A 17,427-nucleotide genomic window follows, 5' to 3' on the forward strand; every position below is an offset into this window, starting at 1 on the left:
CACCTGCATCCCCATGGCCCACAGCTGCTCCTCATGCCTGTCACCAGGTCCTTGGCCAGGTGCTGCAGCCTCTTGGGATAGACCAGGAGCCAGGAATTGATGGAGATCTGGGAGAAAAGCCAGCACAGGTTGTGGGTTTGGGGGGTGTTGGGCTCCCAATCCACACAGCACGTTCCTGTTTGGGAGAGGAGAAACCTACAGAGCACAGAGGGAAATTTGGGAGAGGAAAACTGGGCCTAAAGGAACTTGGAGAACAGCAGGGAGCTTGGGAGAGGGGAATTTGGGAGAGGGAATTCAGGCCAAGAGGAACTTGGAGAGGAGAATCCAGGAGAGGGAAAGTGGCCCAAGAGAAACCTGGATACAGAGGGGAATTGGGAAAGGGGCCCAAGAGAAATTTGGAGGACAGAGGGGAATTTGGGAAAGTGGCCCAAGAGAAATTTGGAGCACAGAGGGGAATTGGGAAAGGGAATTCAGGCCAAGAGGAACCTGGAGCACAGAGGAGAATTTGGGAAAGGGAAAGTGGCCCAAGAAAAACCTGGATACAGAGGGGAATTTGGGAGAGCAACCCAAGAGAAATTTGGAGCACAAAGGGGAATTTGGGAAAGTGGCCCAAGAGAAATCTGGAGCACAGAAGAGAATTTGGGAAAGGGAGAGTGGCCCAAGAGGAGTTTGGACTGAATTCCATGCCATTCCTGCATGTGCAAGGCCCCTCCACCCTGGGATGAGGTGGGAAAGCAGACAGCAGAGCCACGTACCTCCAACTCCTTGTGCCAAAGAGGCTGGAGCAGCGATCCAACACAAACCAGGGGAGGGTTTGTGCTGGGAGCTGCTCAGCCAGGCTGCCAGGGCTGAGCAAAGGCAGGCCAGCTGTGGCCCTGGGGGGAGGCTGTGCTCACCACGGCAATGGGAACCTCCCTGGTCACCTCCCGGTGCCAGCTCAGGTCCTCGGCGGGCAGGAAGGAGCGGTGCCGCAGGTTGATGCGCTCCACGGGCAGGATCTGACCCTGGGTCTGGGCAAGGGGGGGATTTTTGGAGGGGTCTCTGCTGCTTGCAGGCTGAGAGGGAAGGGTGGGAGGCCCTGCAGCCCTTACCCTGTAGATATCAGTGTCCAGGCACAGCCCCCAGCGCTGCAGCTCCTGAGAGGCCTCGGGGCTGCCGCGGATGCGGCTCAGCAGGCTGGTCAGGCGCTGGTAGTGCTGCTGGGGGCTCTGCACCATCTCCCACATCACCTCCTGCACTGGGAACAGCCAGCAGTGAGCAGGGAGAGGGACTGGGAGAGGGGAGAGAGAGGGGAAAGGGAGAGGGAGAGGGAGAGGGGAAAGGGGAAAGGGGAAAGGGGAAAGGGGAAAGGGGAAAGGGGAAAGGGGAAAGGGAGAGGGGAGAAGGGAGAAGGGAGAAGGGAAAGGGAGAGAGACAGGGAGAGGGAGAGGGAGAGGGGAGAGAGGGGGGAAAGGGGAAAGGGGAGAGGGCAAAGGGGAAAGGGGAAAGGGGGAGGGAGACGGGAGAAGGGAGAAGGGAGAAGGAGAGAGACAGGGAGAGGGACAGGGAGAGGGGAGAGGGGAAAGGGGAAAGGGGAAGGGAGAGGGAGACGGAAAGGAGAAGGGAAAGGGAAGGAGAAGGGACAGGGAAAGGGAAAGGGAGAGGGGAAAGGGGAAAGGCAAAGGCAAGGACAACGGCCAAGGCAAAGGCACAGGAAAAGGGCAGGAAAAGGGACAGGAAAAGGCACAGGAAAAGTGGGAAAAGGAGATGGGGGTCCGAGGCCACCTGGGAGGGCACCAAACCTTTGGGCAAAACGGGAGCAGGGGGGTGAGACAGGCTCTGACCTTCAGCATGCGGCTGTTCTTGCGCAGGTCGGAGAGGCCGGTGAGGAAGGTGAGCTCTGGCACCAGCAGCACCATCTCCAGCTGCTGCTGCAGGAGGGACAGGCACTGTCAGCATGCCAGGGGCTGGGAATGCCCCCCAGGGGCTGGGAATGCCCCTCAGGGGCTGGGAATGCCCCCCAGGAGATGGGAATGCCCCCCAGGGGATGGGAATGCCCCCCACGGGATGGGAATGCTCCTCCAGGGGATGGGAATGCCCCCCAGGGGCTGGGAATGCCCCCCAGGGGATGGGAATGCCCCTCCAGGGGATGGGAATGCCCCCCAGGGGATGGGAATGCCCCCCAGGGGATGGGAATGCCCCCCAGGGGATGGGAATGCCCCCCACGGGATGGGAATGCTCCTCCAGGGGATGGGAATGCCCCCCAGGGGCTGGGAATGCCCCCCAGGGGATGGGAATGCCCCTCCAGGGGCTGGGAATGCCCCCCAGGGGATGGGAATGCCCCTCCAGGGGATGGGAATGCCCCTCCAGGGGATGGGAATGCCCTCCAGGGGATGGGAATGCCCCCCAGGGGATGGGAATGCCCTCCAGGGGATGGGAATGCCCCCCAGGGGCTGGGAATGCCCCTCCAGGGGATGGGAATGCCCCCCAGGGGCTGGGAATGCCCCTCCAGGGCATGGGAATGCCCCCCAGGGGATGGGAATGCCCCTCCAGGGGCTGGGAATGCCCCCCAGGGGATGGGAATGCCCCTCCAGGGGATGGGAATGCCCCTCCAGGGGCTGGGAATGCCCCTCAGGGGCTGGGAATGCCCCTCCAGGGGATGGGAATGCCCCTCCAGGGGATGGGAATGTCTTCCAGGGGATGGGAATGCCTTCCAGGGGATGGGAATGCCCCTCCAGGGGATGGGAATGCCCCCCAGGGGATGGGAATGCCCCCCAGGGGATGGGAATGCTCCTCCAGGGGATGGGAATGCCCCCCAGGGGATGGGAATGCCCCCCAGGGGCTGGGAATGCCCCTCAGGGGATGGGAATGCCTGCTCTGTCCCCAGGGAATGGAGGAGCCCAGAGCAGCTTGTGGATTTCCGTGCTCACCTTCCCCGTCAGCATCTGTTTCTCCTTGGGCTTGTGCACAAGCAATGGCTGATCCAATTCCCTGATGGTGATCCCATAGGTCTTGCTGGAAAAGCAGCATCACATCACACAACCCTGGAATTTCACTTTGGAACATATCTCCGAGAACACCCAACCCCAAACTTTGGGCAGCGAAACCTCCCTGCTCCCACTCCCCCAGCTCAGATCTGCACCAAGCATGGAGCCACCCCCAGGGGATGACCCAGCAGCTCCTCCTCACCTGTAGTACTCCACAAAGGTGATCTCCTGGCCAGTGGCCAGGGTGAAAGTGTCCTTGGGGGTCTTGTCCCAGTCGATGTCGTCCACGCGATAGGTGCGGTTGTTGTAGCGCGTCATCACCACGCTGCCCACCAGCTGCTTGGTGCACTCCTCCTGGAACGTCCTCTGGCTCTGAGAGTGGATGGTTTGCCTGCCAGAACAGCAGAGCCGTGGCTCCTTTCCTGTGTTAACACAAAAATTAAACCTGCAGAAAATCTGCACCCCAAGTTTCCGGGGTTTCCTCACATGACGCTCAGGATGGACTCGCTGCGGATGATCTTGTGGATGGAATCCACCATGAGGAACAGCCCTCGGTCCTTCTTCTTGATGCTGACAGCATATCCTGGCCAGATGTGGAGGCTGTGTGCAGAGGGAAACAGGCCTGAGTTAACACCCACAACTCAGGGGGTCCAAAAAGCCAGAGCTGACCTGGGAAAACTGCCCAGGGAAACAGGGATGTTCCTGTGGGAAGGAAGGAGCCAGCACCCACCTGTACTTCTGTAGACTGGTGGCCTGGGCAGGCTCAAAGAAATGTCTCCCAACCAGGCTCATGTTTAAGATTTTCATCACCCTAAGGAAGAAAAAAGCAGGAAAAATAGGGTTGGATGAGGACTGGCAGGAGGAATGAGGTGAGAGAAAAGGTGTCTTTGGTTTCTCACCTGTGGAAAACCACGTTGTAGAAGGGGATGCAGAGATCCGAGCTGGGCTCCAGGGTTTTGGTCATCTGGATGTTGATGGTAATCTCCTCCCCGCTGCACTTCCTCTGAGCCTTCAGGCTGACCTTTGGCAGGGTCAGAGGGGGCTCTCCCACCCAAAACAGGGGCACCCCTGAACCCCCAATGCAGGTGAGACCCCCCCCACCCCTTACCTTGGGGATCTGGATGGGCAGGAAGAGGATGGAGCCATCAAAGGCCATCACATCCCCGGTGACAGCACGCTGCTCCTTCAGCATGGCAAAGCGGGTGCTCCTGCACTCCACCTCGGGGCTGGGGGCACACAGGGGCTTTCTCTCCCTCCTCTGCCCACCCCCCACCTCGCTCAGCCCCCCAAAAACCCCCCCTGAAGGTGAAAACCCAAAGGTGGAGCAGCTTCACCTCACGGCAGGCCTGGACAACAGGAGGGCTCTGCTTGGGGACACCCCAACCTCGAGGGGCTGGGGGGGATCCTGGAGGGGCTGGGGGGGATCCTGGAGGGGCTGTGGGGAGCCTGGAGGGGCTGGGGGGGATCCTGGAGGGGCTGGGGGGGATCCTGGAGGGGCTGGGGGGGAGCCTGGAGGGGCTGGGGGGGAGCCTGGAGGGGATCCTGGAGGGGTTGGGGGGGATCCTGGAGGGGCTGGGGGGATCCTGGAGGGGCTGGGAGGGACCCCAGCCCCCCATTGTCACCTGAAGGTCACATGGTACTGGTAGACAGCTTCGTTCTGGCAGTGGATCTTCACAAAGTTCAGCCCCACGGGCACAGTGGCTCCCTTGGGCACCGGCTTGGTCCCCTGTGCCCTGCGAGGGACAGGGGGCTCAGCAGAGACCCAGCAGCCACAGCTGCACCCCAAAACGGGGGCTGGGGGCATCACTCACAGGCTGGCAGCAGCTGGGGGGGGCGCGGGCTGGGGGCTGGGGGGGCACAGGGTGGGCAGGGCTGGTCCAGGCTGGGCGGGCAGAGCGTCCCCTTTGCTCTTCCACAGGATCCTGCGAGCACAGAGGGGCTGGGGTCGCACCGGCTGAAAACCCCAGTGATGACCCCCTGAAATTCCCTCTATTCCTGCCCCGCAGCAGCTTGGGGGTCAAACAGTCAATTTTTGGGATAGAGGGAGAGGAGGGAGAGAGGAGATGGGGAAACAGGGGGAGTAAGGCAGATATATGGGGCAGGGGGGACAAGGGAAATGGAAAGGGTCATGAGGACCCACAGGAGGGTTTGAGATTAAACTGTTTTAGGGGACTCACTGCCCGCGTGTGGGGAGCGCTGCCCCCTTCTCCTGCTCCTGCTGCTGCACCGGGCCGGGCGGAACCGGAGCCGGAACCGGAGCCGGAACCGGAGCCGGAACCGGAGCCGGAACCGGAGCTTTCCCATCGCCGGTCCCGCCCCGGCCTGTGGGAACACGGGCACCGTGAGGGGCAGAGCGGGGCTGCGCTGCCCCTTCCCCCCCTCACCACCCGCACCTACCCACAGGCCTCTCCACAGGCCGCTCATCCAGGCCCAGCCCGCGGAACAGCGCGGGCAGCGGCGACGAGGAGAGTCGCGGCTGGGTTGAACCGGGTGAAGGCAAACGAGGGAAGAAAGCGGCGAGCCCGCGGAGCCCCCTTGCCGCGGGGACGGCGGCGCCGGGGCCGGGGCGAGGCCGGGGCGGGCAGAAAGGCCGCGGAGGGTCCATGGCCGCCCCGTCGAGGCGCCGAGCCCGGAGCCGCGGCCACGCCGCCGCCGCCGCGCCCGGCGCATGCGCGGCCCCGCCCACACGGCGCTGATTGGGCGGTGCGCCCTGACGGAGGGGGAGCGAGGGAAGGGCGGGAACGGAGAAAGGGGCGTGGTTTAATGAGAGTGGGTGTGGTTATGCAAATTATGGTGTGACGGGAGGGAAGATGGGGAGAGGAGGAGTGGGGGGATAATATGGGATTGGGGGTAAAATGCGACGGACAGGAAAGGGTTAGGATGGAATGTGGGGGGTAAAAATGGGATGGGCAGGAAAGAGTTAAATGGAATTCGGGGGTAAAATGGGATGGGATGGGTTGGGATGGGACGGGATGGGGTGGGATGGGATAATGGGATGGGATGGGATAATGGGATAATGGGATGGGGCAGGAGGGAGGATGAGATGGAATTGGAGGGGTAAAATGGGACAGGAAGGTGGGGGTAGGATGGGATGGGAAGGAGGGGTGATATAGGATTGGGGTGTGATGGGGCAGGAGTGGGGGATAATATGGGATTGGGAGGGTAAGATCAGATGTGGGGGGGTTTAGGATGGGATGGGGTGGGAAGAGCAGGGTTTAGGATGGGATGGGAGATCAGTGTGAAGGGGAAAGTGTAGCCCCAGCCCTGCCCAGGTGGTTGGTGCCCCCACCCCTGCTCCCTGCCCAGGGGCTGGTGGCACCCAGGGCAGCACAATGACAGCCCTGTCACCCCCAGGACACGGTGGGGGTCACTCACTGCCCCCCACCCACTGCAGCCATGCCCAGGGAGACCCCAAAGCCTTGCAGAGGTGACAGCACAACACTGAGCAGCCCCACACAGGGGGAAAAAAGGTTTTATTCCAGGTTTTTCCCCCCAGGACACGTGTCCTGCTCCCAGCAGCGTGTCCACAGAGCGGGGAACACCCCAAGGTCCCAAACACCCCGAGACCCCCGTTTGGCACTGGGGGGAAGCCGCCGGTTTGGGGGGACACAGCCGGACACCCTGCAGGGCTGGAAGGAGGTGGGAGCTGATTTTGCCCCCACACCTCCCCCAGCCCTCTCCACACACCCCAAAGGCACATCTGGAGGGGCTGAGGGTCCACCCCACATCTGGAGGGGAGGGACCCCCTGGGCTACCGGTGCCGGTGCTCCAGCAGCGCCTCGAAATCCGGGGAGCAGACGAGCTTGTGGCGCACGTGGCCCAGCACAATCATCTCACCTGTGCGGCTGTCCCCGATGCCCACGGACACCAGCTCCTGTTCCAGGGACAAAAACACCCCTGAGCAGCACAAAGCCACGGGAAGCCCTGGGAGATTGCAGGGCTGAGCCTGGGGATGACCCCAGAGGGGAGCACAGGGTCCTTCCCCGCTGTTATCACAGCCCAAGAGCCAGCATGACCTCCCTGGGGGTTATTTTGGGGTGAAACCCTCCCCAAATGGGGTCTCAGTGTCCCTTCCATACCTGCAGGAAGGAGCAGGGGGTGCCCATGGTCACATCCAGGGTCACCTTGCCCAGCACCAGCTGCACTTTTCCCGATTTTCGGATGAGCAGTTTCCCCACCTGCCCCTCGGGGAGGTCGGCCAGGGTGCAGGTGTTCTCTGCCTGCTTGGCCTCCTGCCGTGGCACAGAGGGGGTGGGATCACCCCAAGGGATTGGGATCACCCCAAGGGATTGGGATTGGGATCACAGCAAGGGATTGGGATCACTCCAAGGGATTGGGATCACCCCAAGGGATTGGGATTGGGATCACAGCAAGGGATTGGGATCACCCCAAGGGACTGGGATCACCCCAAGGGATTGGGATCACCCCAAGGGATTGGGATCACCCCAAGGGACTGGGATCACCCCAAGGGATTGGGATCACCCCAAGGGATTGGGATCACAGCAAGGGATTGGGATCACCCCAAGGTACTGGGATCACAGCAAGGGATTGGGATCACCCCAAGGGATTGGGATCACCCCAAGGGACTGGGATCACAGCAAGGGATTGGGATCACCCCAAGGGATTGGGATCACCCCAAGGGACTGGGATCACCCCAAGGGATTGGGATCACAGCAAGGGATTGGGATCACCCCAAGGGATTGGGATCACCCCAAGGGATTGGGATCACAGCAAGGGACTGGGATCACAGACTAGGGTTGTGATCACAGGAAGGGATTTGGAGCACAGCATGGGGTTGGGATTGGGATCACAGCATGGGGTTGGGATCACCCCATGGGATTGGGAAAAACAACACCATGGGATGAAGGGGAGACTTTATGGGATGTGGGGGAAATGACACCATGGGATGGGGGGCCATCCTCATGGGCTTAGAGGAGACAACACCCCAGGAGGGGAGTGACCCCAGCCCAGGAGGGGAGTGACCCCATCCCAGGAGGAGAGTGACCCCAGCCCAGGAAGGGAGTGACCCCATCCCAGGAGGAGAGTGACCCCAGCCCAGGAGGGGAGTGACCCCAGCCCCAGGAGGGGAGTGACCCCAGCCCAGGAAGGGAGTGACCCCAGCCCAGGAGGGGAGTGACCCCAGCCCAGGAGGGGAGTGACCCCAGCCCAGGAGGGGAGTGACCCCAGCCCAGGCTGAGGACCACCCCCAGCCAAGAGCCCCTACCTGGCTCTTCTCCTGCTTCACCAGCAGCACCTGCCCGTCCTCGCCGTGCAGCTCGGATTTGATGGGTTTGGAGTCGTGGGTGGGGGGCTGCCCGGGCAGGGTGTCAGGGAGCTGCAGGAACAGCAGCTCCTCCTCGGCCTCCAGGCTCAGCCTCTGCAGCAGCTCAGCTGCTGACACGTCCTGGGGGAACCCGGGGGGGGCCCTGGGCTGGGCGGGTCTGGGGTCCTCCTCACAGGGCTCTTCCTTCACTGCAGAGGGGGTGAGTGGGCACAGGGAAAATGGGACACCCCCAGTTTGTCCCCATGGTGTCCCCAGCCCACCTTTCACTGCTGGTGCATCCAGCTCCATCTTCTCCTCCTTGGCTGCAGGCAGCCATGGCTGTGTGTCCTCCTGCTCTGCCATCTCCTCCTTGAACAGCCACCCCGAGTGGGCCAGGGGCAGCTGCACTGGCTTGTTCCTGATGTCATTCTTCAGCCCTGGGTCATCCAGGAACTGTGGGGACAGGCAGGGGACACTGAGCACTGCCCTGTGACACAGGGGACACTGAGCACTGCCCTGGTGGCACAGGGGACACTGAACACCACCCCAGTGGCACAGGGGACACTGAGCACTGCCCTGTGGCACAGGGGACACTGAGCACTGCCCTGGTGACACAGGGGACACTGAGCACTGCCCTGGTGGCACAGGGGACACTGAGCACTGCCCTGTGACACGGGACACTGAGCACTGCCCTGTGGCACAGGGAACACTGAGCATTGCCCTGGTGACACAGGGGACATTGAGCACTGCCCTGGTGGCACAGGGGACATTGAGCACTGCCCTAGTGGCACAGGGGACACTGAGCACCACCCCAGTGGCACAGGGGACACTGAGCACCACCCCAGTGGCACAGTGACACCCAGCACTGCCCTGTGACACCACAGCCACCCCTCCTGTGCCCACTGACATCGTCCTTCTGCAGCATCCGCAGGATCTGCTTGGTCTCCTCGTCCGTCTCCCGCTTCTCCTTCTTGATGTTGATGATGTGGGAAGGACCAAAGTCAGACATGTCCACACTCTTGTCCCAGGAACCTGCTGGGGGGACACAGGAGCAGCCCAGGGTCACCCCAGGTGGGAAACCCCAAAATAAAAACAGAGGGATGCTCTCCTTACCTTTCTTCTTCATCATTTCAGCAGGGCCCTGCTCAAAGATGGGAGTGGGACTGGAATTGGGACCCACCCCCCAAAAAATAAACTAAAAGCAGAAAGAAGCTGTCCTTACCTTTCTTCTTCATCATTTCAGCAGGGCCCTGCTCGAAGATGGAGTGGGACTGGATGACCTCGGGCCGGCCCCGGCCCCGGCCGTGCCCATCCCGCTGCCGCTCCCGCTCCTTCTTCTCCTTCTTGACCGACACATCCTCCCGGGGCCTGGGGGCAGGGAGGGGGCGCATCACCCCCAGCCCCGCCCCAAGCCCCTCCCAGCTCCTCCCTTTTTGGGAGGAATCTCTGGGCATCACCCGGAGATATTTGTGAGGATGTTTGGGATGTTTATATGGATCAATGGGATCCCTTCCCACTCTTCCCTTCTCCAGACCAACTCCTCCTGAGAGCAGAGCCCAAATCATCCCTGTGCCCCCCTTTTCTGCCCACCCCCTGCTGGAAAAGCTGCTCTTTCCCCTTCTGCAAACAATCCCAAAGCCACTCACTCCTCCTTGATCTTCCTGCTGATGATGTTGGGCGTGAAGGTTTTCTGCAGGCAAAAACAGAGAGAAAAACTCATTCCCAAAACCCAAAACCCACCCCCAGGGTCTCTTACCCCCCAACCCCCTGAGACAAGACACTGAGCGACCCCAAAGTGGGGAGGGGGGGGCGGGACTGACCTTTTTGACGCCGCCCAGGGTGAGGTCCCGGGAGCGGATGGAGGGCAGGCGGCCCGGGCTGAGGGGGGGGGCTGCGGGGCGCCTGCCCAGCACCCCCCGAGCCCCCCCGAGCCCCGGCCGCAGGCTGCCCGGGGAGCCCGAGCCGCCGGAGCCCCCCTCGGCCATCCTGCGGGGAGGGGGCACGCTCAGGGGGGCGCTGCACCCCCAAACGGGGCTCAGGTATACAGCAACCCCAATGAACCCCAAATGGGGCTCAGGTATACAGCAACCCCAATGAACCCCAAATGGGGCTCAGGTATACAGCAACCCCAATGAACCCCCTAATGGGGCTCAGGTATACAGCAACCCCAATAATGAACCCCAAATGGGGCTCAGGTATACAGCAACCCCAATAATGAACCCCAAACATGGCTCAGGTATACAGCAACCCCAATGAACCCCCAAACATGGCTCAGGTATACAGCAACCCCAATAATGAACCCCCAAACGGGGCTCAGGTATACAGCAACCCCAATAATGAACCCCAAATGGGGCTCAGGTATACAGCAACCCCAATGAACCCCAAACGGGGCTCAGGTATACAGCAACCCCAATAATGAACCCCCAAACATGGCTCAGGTATACAGCAACCCCAATAATGAACCCCCAAACATGGCTCAGGTATACAGCAACCCCAATAATGAACCCCCTGCACCCCCAAATAGGGTCCACGTGTAACCCCCTCCCCATGGGGGTCGTGTTCCCCCCCCAAGCCCCCAAACAGGACCCATCTGTCCCCCCTCCCCAGGGGTCTCAGCCCCCCCCATAAACCCCCAAATGTGCCCCATCTGTCCCCCCTCCCCAGGGGTCTCAGCCCCCCATACACCCCCAAATGTGCCCCATCTGTCCCCCCTCCCCAGGGGTCTCAGCCCCCCATACACCCCCAAATGTGCCCCATCTGTCCCCCCTCCCCAGGGGTCTCAGCCCCCCATACACCCCAAATGTGCCCCATCTGTCCCCCCTCTCCAGGGGTCTCACCATCCCCCTGCTCTGCCCCCCAAAAGGTCTCGGTTCCCCCCATTCCCCTCTGGCCCCCCTTGTCCCCACTCCCCAGGGGTTCACACCCCCATTACCCACTCACACCCCCAAACCCACTCGCAGCCCCCTCCCCACAGGCCTCACACCCCCTGCGCCCCCTCCTCAGGGCTCTCACCCCCTCCTCGTGCCCTTTGCCCACTCTCCCCAGCATTCCCACCCCGCTATACACCCCCAAACAGGACCCGCCCTCCCTCCGCTCCCCAGGGGTCCCATCCCTCTCCTCGAACCCCTCAGGACCCCCCCGACCCCCCAAAATCCTCCCCCCTCCCCCGCCACGCCGCCCCTCACCCTGCCCGGGCAGCCACGGGCTCGCCGCCCTCACTGCGCCTGCGTCACGCACGGAGCGCCCTTCCTGAGGCGACGCTGCCGCCGCCATCTTTGCTGAGGGCACGGCGGGCTTGGCAATGAGCCGCCATCTTTGTGCTTGGCATTGTCCGACGTTAAGCGAAGGCGGCGGCGCCATCTTTGTGACGGGCAGTGCCCGGTTCTCCGGACTGGGCGCCGGGGCCATCGCTGGGGGGGGACATTTTTGGGGGTCACTCAGCCCTTCGTTTAACACCCTCACGGAGTTCCTGCAGTGCAAACACCCCCTCAGGATCCTCTGCAGCTCCACAGCCAGCCGAGCACCCCCACAGAGGGGGTTCATGCGTGGGCACCCCCTCGCAGAAATTTGGGGGGCAATGAGGTTTTTGGGGTGTTCTCCCACCCGAAAAAAGCTCTGTCCCTCCAATAAAGGTGTTCACTAGGTGCAAAACAAAAAGCCGGTCCGTCTGGCCTCCCCTGGGATCTGCACCCCCATTCCCTCGAGGGTCTTGTGTGGGTACCAGCACTCCCACGCTCTCCATCCATCCCATTTTTGGGGAGGGGGTGTCCCTGTTGTCCCGCAAGTGGCACACCCGGGATAAACCCCGCGGTCCCAAAAATGGGGGGAACAGGCAGAACCTGCCCACCACCCACCCCCAATCTGCACCCACATCCCACTCTGCCTCCATCACCTGACGCCGCACGCATCCCTCCATCCCATTGGCAGAACCGGGAGGTTTTTCCTTCCTCCCCCTTCTCTCCCAGCTCCTTGGATATCTATTTTTCCTTCTTTTTTTTTTTTTTTTTTATTCTCTCCCTCCTCTGGAGGGTGTTTGCTATTTCCGAGCTGGCTGGGAGGATCCCAGTCGCATCAGCCGCAGGCAGCGACGCGGCATCGCCGGGTACCACTGCGATCCCTCCGGCATCCTCCGTCCTTCCCGCTCGGATCAGCCCCGCCGGGGCTCTCTGTGCTGCTCTCCCTTCCCTTCTCCTGCCCTGCCGCTCCACCGGCACCCCCGCGCCCCCTGGCAGCCCCCCGGCACGGCCAGGTAAGGGCCTCACCGGCACCGGACACCAAACCGCGGTGGCATTGGGGGGACATCGCTGAGGGATGCTGAGGGGGGACACGGGGGGCACAGCATGGCTGAGGGCTGACAGGGGACACGAGGTGTTGGGGACACGGGGACACGGTGACACGATCCAGCTGGAACAATCCCGGTGCAGAATTCCTGCGCCACCGGCGGGCACGGGGACGGGGCAGTGAGGTGGCACCTTGTCCCCAGCGCGGTGACCTTCTGCCGTGCCCGAGGGGGGACGCGCGGGGTGACAGCGGCTTTGGGGGTGCCTGGGGGTGCAGGGGGAGGGCGATGGGGGTCTGCGCAGATGGGGGGGACACATGGCCGTGGGTGGCGAGTGACGGGGACACACACACACGGCGTGGGTGGCCGTGGGCACACTGCGGGGGTGGCAGTGGCACATTGGCAGCCCCGTGGGTGCCACGGCTGCCCCCGCACAAACCCGGGGTGAATTTTGGGGTGCTGCTCCCCTCCAACCCCCCTCGGAGCACCCCCCAAAATTCCCGACTCCCTTTCCCCCTCCGCGAGCATCGCCCACCCTCAGAGCGCCTTCCTGGGGGCGCAGGGAAACTGAGGCACGGGCCGGGGCAAAGGCGGATCCAGCTTTTCCAGTGCCTGCGTCCAACCCTCCCCTCTCTCCCAGCAACTCCCTCGGCTCTCCCCTTGTTTTTCTTTCCCCACCCGGTGTTGAGCAAACCCCGAAACGCCCGCTGGCGTGGCGCCGGGGCCCCGCGGCACCCCGGGGAGCGGCCGGGGCCCCCGCACCCGACCGGGCTTGTTCCCGGCGTCCCGCTGCCTGCTGCTGCCTGCGCTGCCTATTCCTGGCTCCCGGCCGCTTTTCCACCCCGCTGCCATCTGCTCTGCCGCGGGCGGCCTTGGCAGCTGCCGACGTGGGCAGCGAGAGGGGGCTCGGCACCCCCAAAAAAAACCCCCGCGCTGTGCCCCGCAGGAGCTCAGCCCCTCCGGCCATGGAGCTGCTCTCCACCCCCAAAAACATCGAGATCAACAACATCACCTGCGATTCCTTCCGCATCTCCTGGGCTATGGAGAAGGGGGACCTGGAGAGGGTCACCCACTACTTCATCGACCTCAACAAGAAGGAGAACAAGAATTCCAACAAGTTCAAGCACCGGGTGAGCCGGGGGAGGACGTGGGACCCCCTGTCCGGGGAGAGGAGACGGGGTTGGGAGGGAGGAACTGGCTTTTAGCCCTCTCTAGCGCTGAATTTGGGTCATTCCCCTCTCGGGACACGCTGGCGGAGGGGACCGGGGTGGGGATGGGGGGTGACGGACCCCGCTGAGCCCCCGCGGGGGAGCAGAGCTGCTCCCGCTCCCCCTCCCCGCGCTGCGAGTCACTAATTCGGGCCGTTTTTAGAAGCGCCGTTGCCACGGTGATGCTATTTAATGTTTAACATTATTTTTTTTTCTCTCCTCCCCAATAATAAGGGGTGGGGGGGTGGGGGGTGGGATATTTTTTTCCCCTCTATCTCCCGACTTCAGCATCCGCCGTTGCCACAGAAACGGCTCTGCACTGCGGAGCTGCTCCGTGGCCTATTGACACCGCGAGATGCCACCGGGAGCGGGGGGTCCCCAAAATCACCCCCACCTCGGGGACCCCGCGTCCCCATCGCAGCAGGGACATGTTTGGGGACAGGGACGGGGCAGCACTGTGGGGACAGAGCGAGGGGGAGCAGCCCGAGACGTGCCGCACGCTGTTTTTTGGGGGGGGTCTAAATGGATATTTTGGGGTCCCCGCGGCACGGGGGTGCGGGGTGGCGATGCGGTGCGGGGGGATGCGGTCCCGCCTGACCCTCAGTACTCGGCACAGGATGTCCCCACCAAGCTGGTGGCCAAGGCGGTGCCGCTGCCCATGACGGTGCGGGGCCACTGGTTCCTGAGTCCCCGCACCGAGTACAGCGTGGCCGTGCAGACGGCGGTCAAACAGAGCGACGGCGAGTACCTGGTGTCCGGCTGGAGCGAGACCGTGGAGTTCTGCACCGGGGGTGAGCGGGACCGGGGCGGCCCGGGGCCGGGAGGGACCGTGGGGGCGTTCCCGGGAGCCTGGAGGGAGGATGGGGACGATCCCAAGAGCCAGGAGGAGAATGGGGGCGATGCTGGGAGCCGGGAGGGAGGATGAGATTGATGCCTGGAGTCAGGAGATGTGACGGGGGATGGGGACGATGCTGGGAGGATGAGGAGGATAGGGGCAATGCCCGGAGCTGGGAGGCAGGAGGGAGGACGGGGATGATGCCTGGAGCTGGGAAATGCAAAGGGAAAGAGGGCAATGCCTGGAGCTGGGAAATGCAAAGGGAAAGAGGGCAATGCCTGGAGCTGGGAAATGGAAAGGGGAAGAAGGCGATGCCTGGAGCTGAGAGGAGGACGGAGATGATGCCTGGAATTTGGAGCAGGGAGGGAGAACAGGGGCGATCCCAGGAGCTGGGAGCAAGAGGGGCTCAGCGCTGGGAGCCACGAGGGAGATGGGGGCGATGTCAAGAACCACGAGGGGCCCGCTCCGGGAGGATGGGGGAAATTCTGGTAGCTGGGAGCCCGGAGGAGGACGGGGGCGATGCCGGGAGCTGGCACAAGCCGGGCCGGTTGGAGCGGCAGCTGATGAGTGGGAGGCAGGAGGTGCGGGGAGCTGCGGGCAGGGACGGGCCGCTGCAGGGGGATGGAGACGCCCTGATGTCCCCGTGCCTGTCCCCAGACTACGCCAAGGAGCACCTGGCCCAGCTGCAGGAGAAAGCGGAGCTGATCGCCGGCCGCATGCTGCGCTTCTCCGTCTTCTACCGCAACCAGCACAAGGAGTATTTCCAGCACGTCAGGTACCCCCAGCCCCATTCCCCACGCTCCCCGCTCCCCAGAGCTCCCCTGACCCTGCCTCTGCCTGTCTGTGTGTCCCTCCTCCCCCTCCTCCTCCTCCTCCTCCTCGTGGCAGGATGCACTGCGGGAACGTGATGAAGCCGTCGCTGAAGGACAACAGCGGGAGCCACGGCTCGCCCACCAGCGGGATGCTGCACGGCATCTTCTTCAGCTGCAACACCGAGTTCAACACCGGGCAGCCCCCCCAGGACTCGCCCTACGGCCGGTACCGCTTCCAAATCCCGGCCCAGCGCCTCTTCAACCCCAACACCAACCTCTACTTCGCGGACTTCTACTGCATGTACACCGCCTACCACTACGTCGTGCTGGTCCTGGCGCCCAAGGGCTCCTCCGGGGATCTCTTCTGCCGGGAGCGCCTTCCCCAGCTGGACATTTCCTCCAACAAGTTCCTGACGTGCTGCGTGGAGGAGGGCGAGCTGGTGTACCGCCACGCCCAGGACAGCATCCTGGAGGTCATTTACACGGAGCCGGTGGACCTGAGCCTCGGCGTGCTGGGGGAGATCAGCGGCCACCAGCTCATGAGCCTCTCCACCGCCAACGCCAAAAAGGACCCCAGCTGCAAGACGTGCAACATCAGCGTGGGGCGTTAAGGGGCCCAAGCGGGCAGGGCCGGGCAGGGGGATGGGTGCTCGCAGCGGGGGCTTCTCCCACGGACGCTGGTGGCTGGAGGACACGGGTGGGCTCGGGGGATGCGGGAGGTGCGCCGAGGAAGGAGCCGGCGGGATGCTGGCGCAGCGAGGAGGCAGAGCCCGCGCCGCTGTGCGCCCCGAGGGAGGAAGCCTTCATCTCCTGGACTGCCCGACCAGCAGCATCCTCGCTGGCGTGAGCCCCGCGCTCTGCCCTGCGGGACCCCCCCGTTCCCCTCTGGTGTCCCCCCGCATCCCTCCCGCCCCTGGTTCAAGCAGCTCCCAGGGAGCCCCGGCCCTTCCAGCCGGGACTGGGGCTCCCCGGCACTCCAGGGGGTTCAGGGAGATGTTGGAAGCACCCCCCGGTTTTGAACTGTTCCTGGGGTCGGGGGGGTGCTCAGACAGCGACCCCCGCCCCTGCCGGCGAGGGGCTGCAGTGGTGTGGGGGACCCCGGGCGTGCCCCCGTGTCCTGTCCCTCTCTGCTCTGCCATCCCGCACCGCCCGAATCCCCCGGAGGCAGCCGGAGGAGCCGGAGAAGGGGAGAAGGGATCTGAACCCCTCCCCGTGCCCCCCCAAACCCGCCGCCCCCCGCATGAGCCGTCGGCAGCATGGCGCTCGCTTGCGGCCCCCCCGGGGTGCCCGCCCCCCGTTCTGTGTCCCCCCTGCACGCTGTACAACAACCGGCTCCCCCTCCCCGAGCATCCCTGTGCTGTGCTGGAGGTGTTTCAATAAACTCTGTGCGGTCGCCACCGGCCGTGTCACGCGCCTCTGTCCCCCACGGGACCCCAAAAAGTGGCTCGGACCCCCCCCCCCCAGCTCAGGGGAATGGGGGATGGGACTGGGAGGGGACAAGGTGGCCCTCGCCAGCTATTAGGAAGGTTCAGGTTGGTTGGGCCTTCCTGGAGATCGCCAGGTCCATGCCAGGCAGGTCACCCGGACCAGGTGACATAGGAACAGATCCAAGTGGGTTTGGAATGTCGCCGGAGAGACCCCACCCTTCCCTACGGCTGTCCCAGTGCTCTGCCACCCTTCATGGAAAGTTCTTCCTCGTGTTGAGGTGGCACTTTTGTTTTTGTTTATGGCCATGGCTCCTCATCCTGTCACTGCCCGAATTCCACACCCGCTTTCCACCACGGAGACTGAAAACCCCTCGGGATGAAAATCCCAGTGCCCATCCCGCTTCTGCCTGTGCACAGCCCCTGTGGAACATCCCAATCCGGGCACAAACAGGCAAGAGGAGCCTGAGCACGGGATGCAGGAGGGGTCGAGGCACGTGGGAACAGGCGGTGGGCGCGGGGGCCGTGTCACTGCCCACCCTCCATCTGCCACCGCCGGGGCTGGAGCACGGGGTGGGCACAGCACGTGGCACCCACCCACCACGCTCTGCTGGCTCAGAGACACCTCAAAATAAAGGTG

The 17,427-nt window shown here is 63.4% G+C and overlaps 3 protein-coding genes across 6 annotated transcripts in view; 1 reads left to right on the forward strand and 2 right to left on the reverse strand.

Moving 5' to 3' along the window:
- Positions 1-5,603, reverse strand: part of PIWIL2 (piwi like RNA-mediated gene silencing 2) — a gene marked incomplete at its 3' end in the record, with an annotated part of 6,662 nt that extends 1,059 nt beyond the window's left edge. Inside the window, 15 exon segments of the mRNA XM_079328953.1 lie at positions 4-14; positions 17-107; positions 897-1,010; positions 1,092-1,232; positions 1,824-1,910; positions 2,910-2,994; positions 3,169-3,357; positions 3,453-3,566; positions 3,697-3,777; positions 3,866-3,987; positions 4,075-4,192; positions 4,589-4,699; positions 4,778-4,888; positions 5,144-5,288; positions 5,364-5,603. Coding sequence (XP_079185079.1) covers positions 4-14; positions 17-107; positions 897-1,010; positions 1,092-1,232; positions 1,824-1,910; positions 2,910-2,994; positions 3,169-3,357; positions 3,453-3,566; positions 3,697-3,777; positions 3,866-3,987; positions 4,075-4,192; positions 4,589-4,699; positions 4,778-4,888; positions 5,144-5,288; positions 5,364-5,571 — 1,728 coding nt within the window. The 5' untranslated portion in view covers positions 5,572-5,603.
- Positions 5,604-6,421: 818 nt separating this feature from the next.
- POLR3D (RNA polymerase III subunit D) overlaps positions 6,422-17,427 on the reverse strand; it is a 44,412-nt gene continuing 33,406 nt past the window's right edge. Inside the window, exons 1-9 of one of the 3 annotated variants that reach the window (XM_079328771.1) lie at positions 11,415-11,459; positions 10,050-10,215; positions 9,876-9,919; positions 9,452-9,597; positions 9,137-9,261; positions 8,511-8,682; positions 8,191-8,438; positions 7,046-7,198; positions 6,422-6,840 (exon numbers count right to left, since the gene is read on the reverse strand). In XM_079328771.1, the coding sequence (XP_079184897.1) occupies positions 6,718-6,840; positions 7,046-7,198; positions 8,191-8,438; positions 8,511-8,682; positions 9,137-9,261; positions 9,452-9,597; positions 9,876-9,919; positions 10,050-10,214 (1,176 nt within the window). In that variant the 5' untranslated portion in view covers position 10,215; positions 11,415-11,459 and the 3' untranslated portion in view covers positions 6,422-6,717. Of the gene's footprint in view, positions 6,841-7,045; positions 7,199-8,190; positions 8,439-8,510; positions 8,683-9,136; positions 9,265-9,451; positions 9,598-9,875; positions 9,920-10,049; positions 10,246-11,414; positions 11,460-17,427 lie in introns of those variants that run through there. The other 2 variants (XM_079328769.1, XM_079328770.1) reach the window with 2 other exon arrangements.
- Positions 12,160-16,759, forward strand: PHYHIP (phytanoyl-CoA 2-hydroxylase interacting protein). 2 transcript variants are annotated; one of them, XM_079328772.1, is made up of 5 exons: positions 12,160-12,478; positions 13,455-13,638; positions 14,333-14,507; positions 15,209-15,326; positions 15,440-16,759. In XM_079328772.1, the coding sequence occupies exons 2-5, from the start codon at positions 13,474-13,476 to the stop codon at positions 15,972-15,974; spliced, it is 993 nt and encodes a 330-aa protein (XP_079184898.1). In that variant the 5' UTR covers positions 12,160-12,478; positions 13,455-13,473; the 3' UTR covers positions 15,975-16,759. The 2 variants fall into 2 exon arrangements, with proteins under 2 accessions (XP_079184898.1, XP_079184899.1); XM_079328773.1 differs by lacking the exon at positions 12,160-12,478 and having other exon boundaries at positions 13,079-13,638.

The sequence above is a fragment of the Erithacus rubecula genome, assembly GCF_903797595.1.
Source record: "Erithacus rubecula genome assembly, chromosome: 29".
NCBI lineage: Eukaryota > Metazoa > Chordata > Aves > Passeriformes > Muscicapidae > Erithacus > Erithacus rubecula.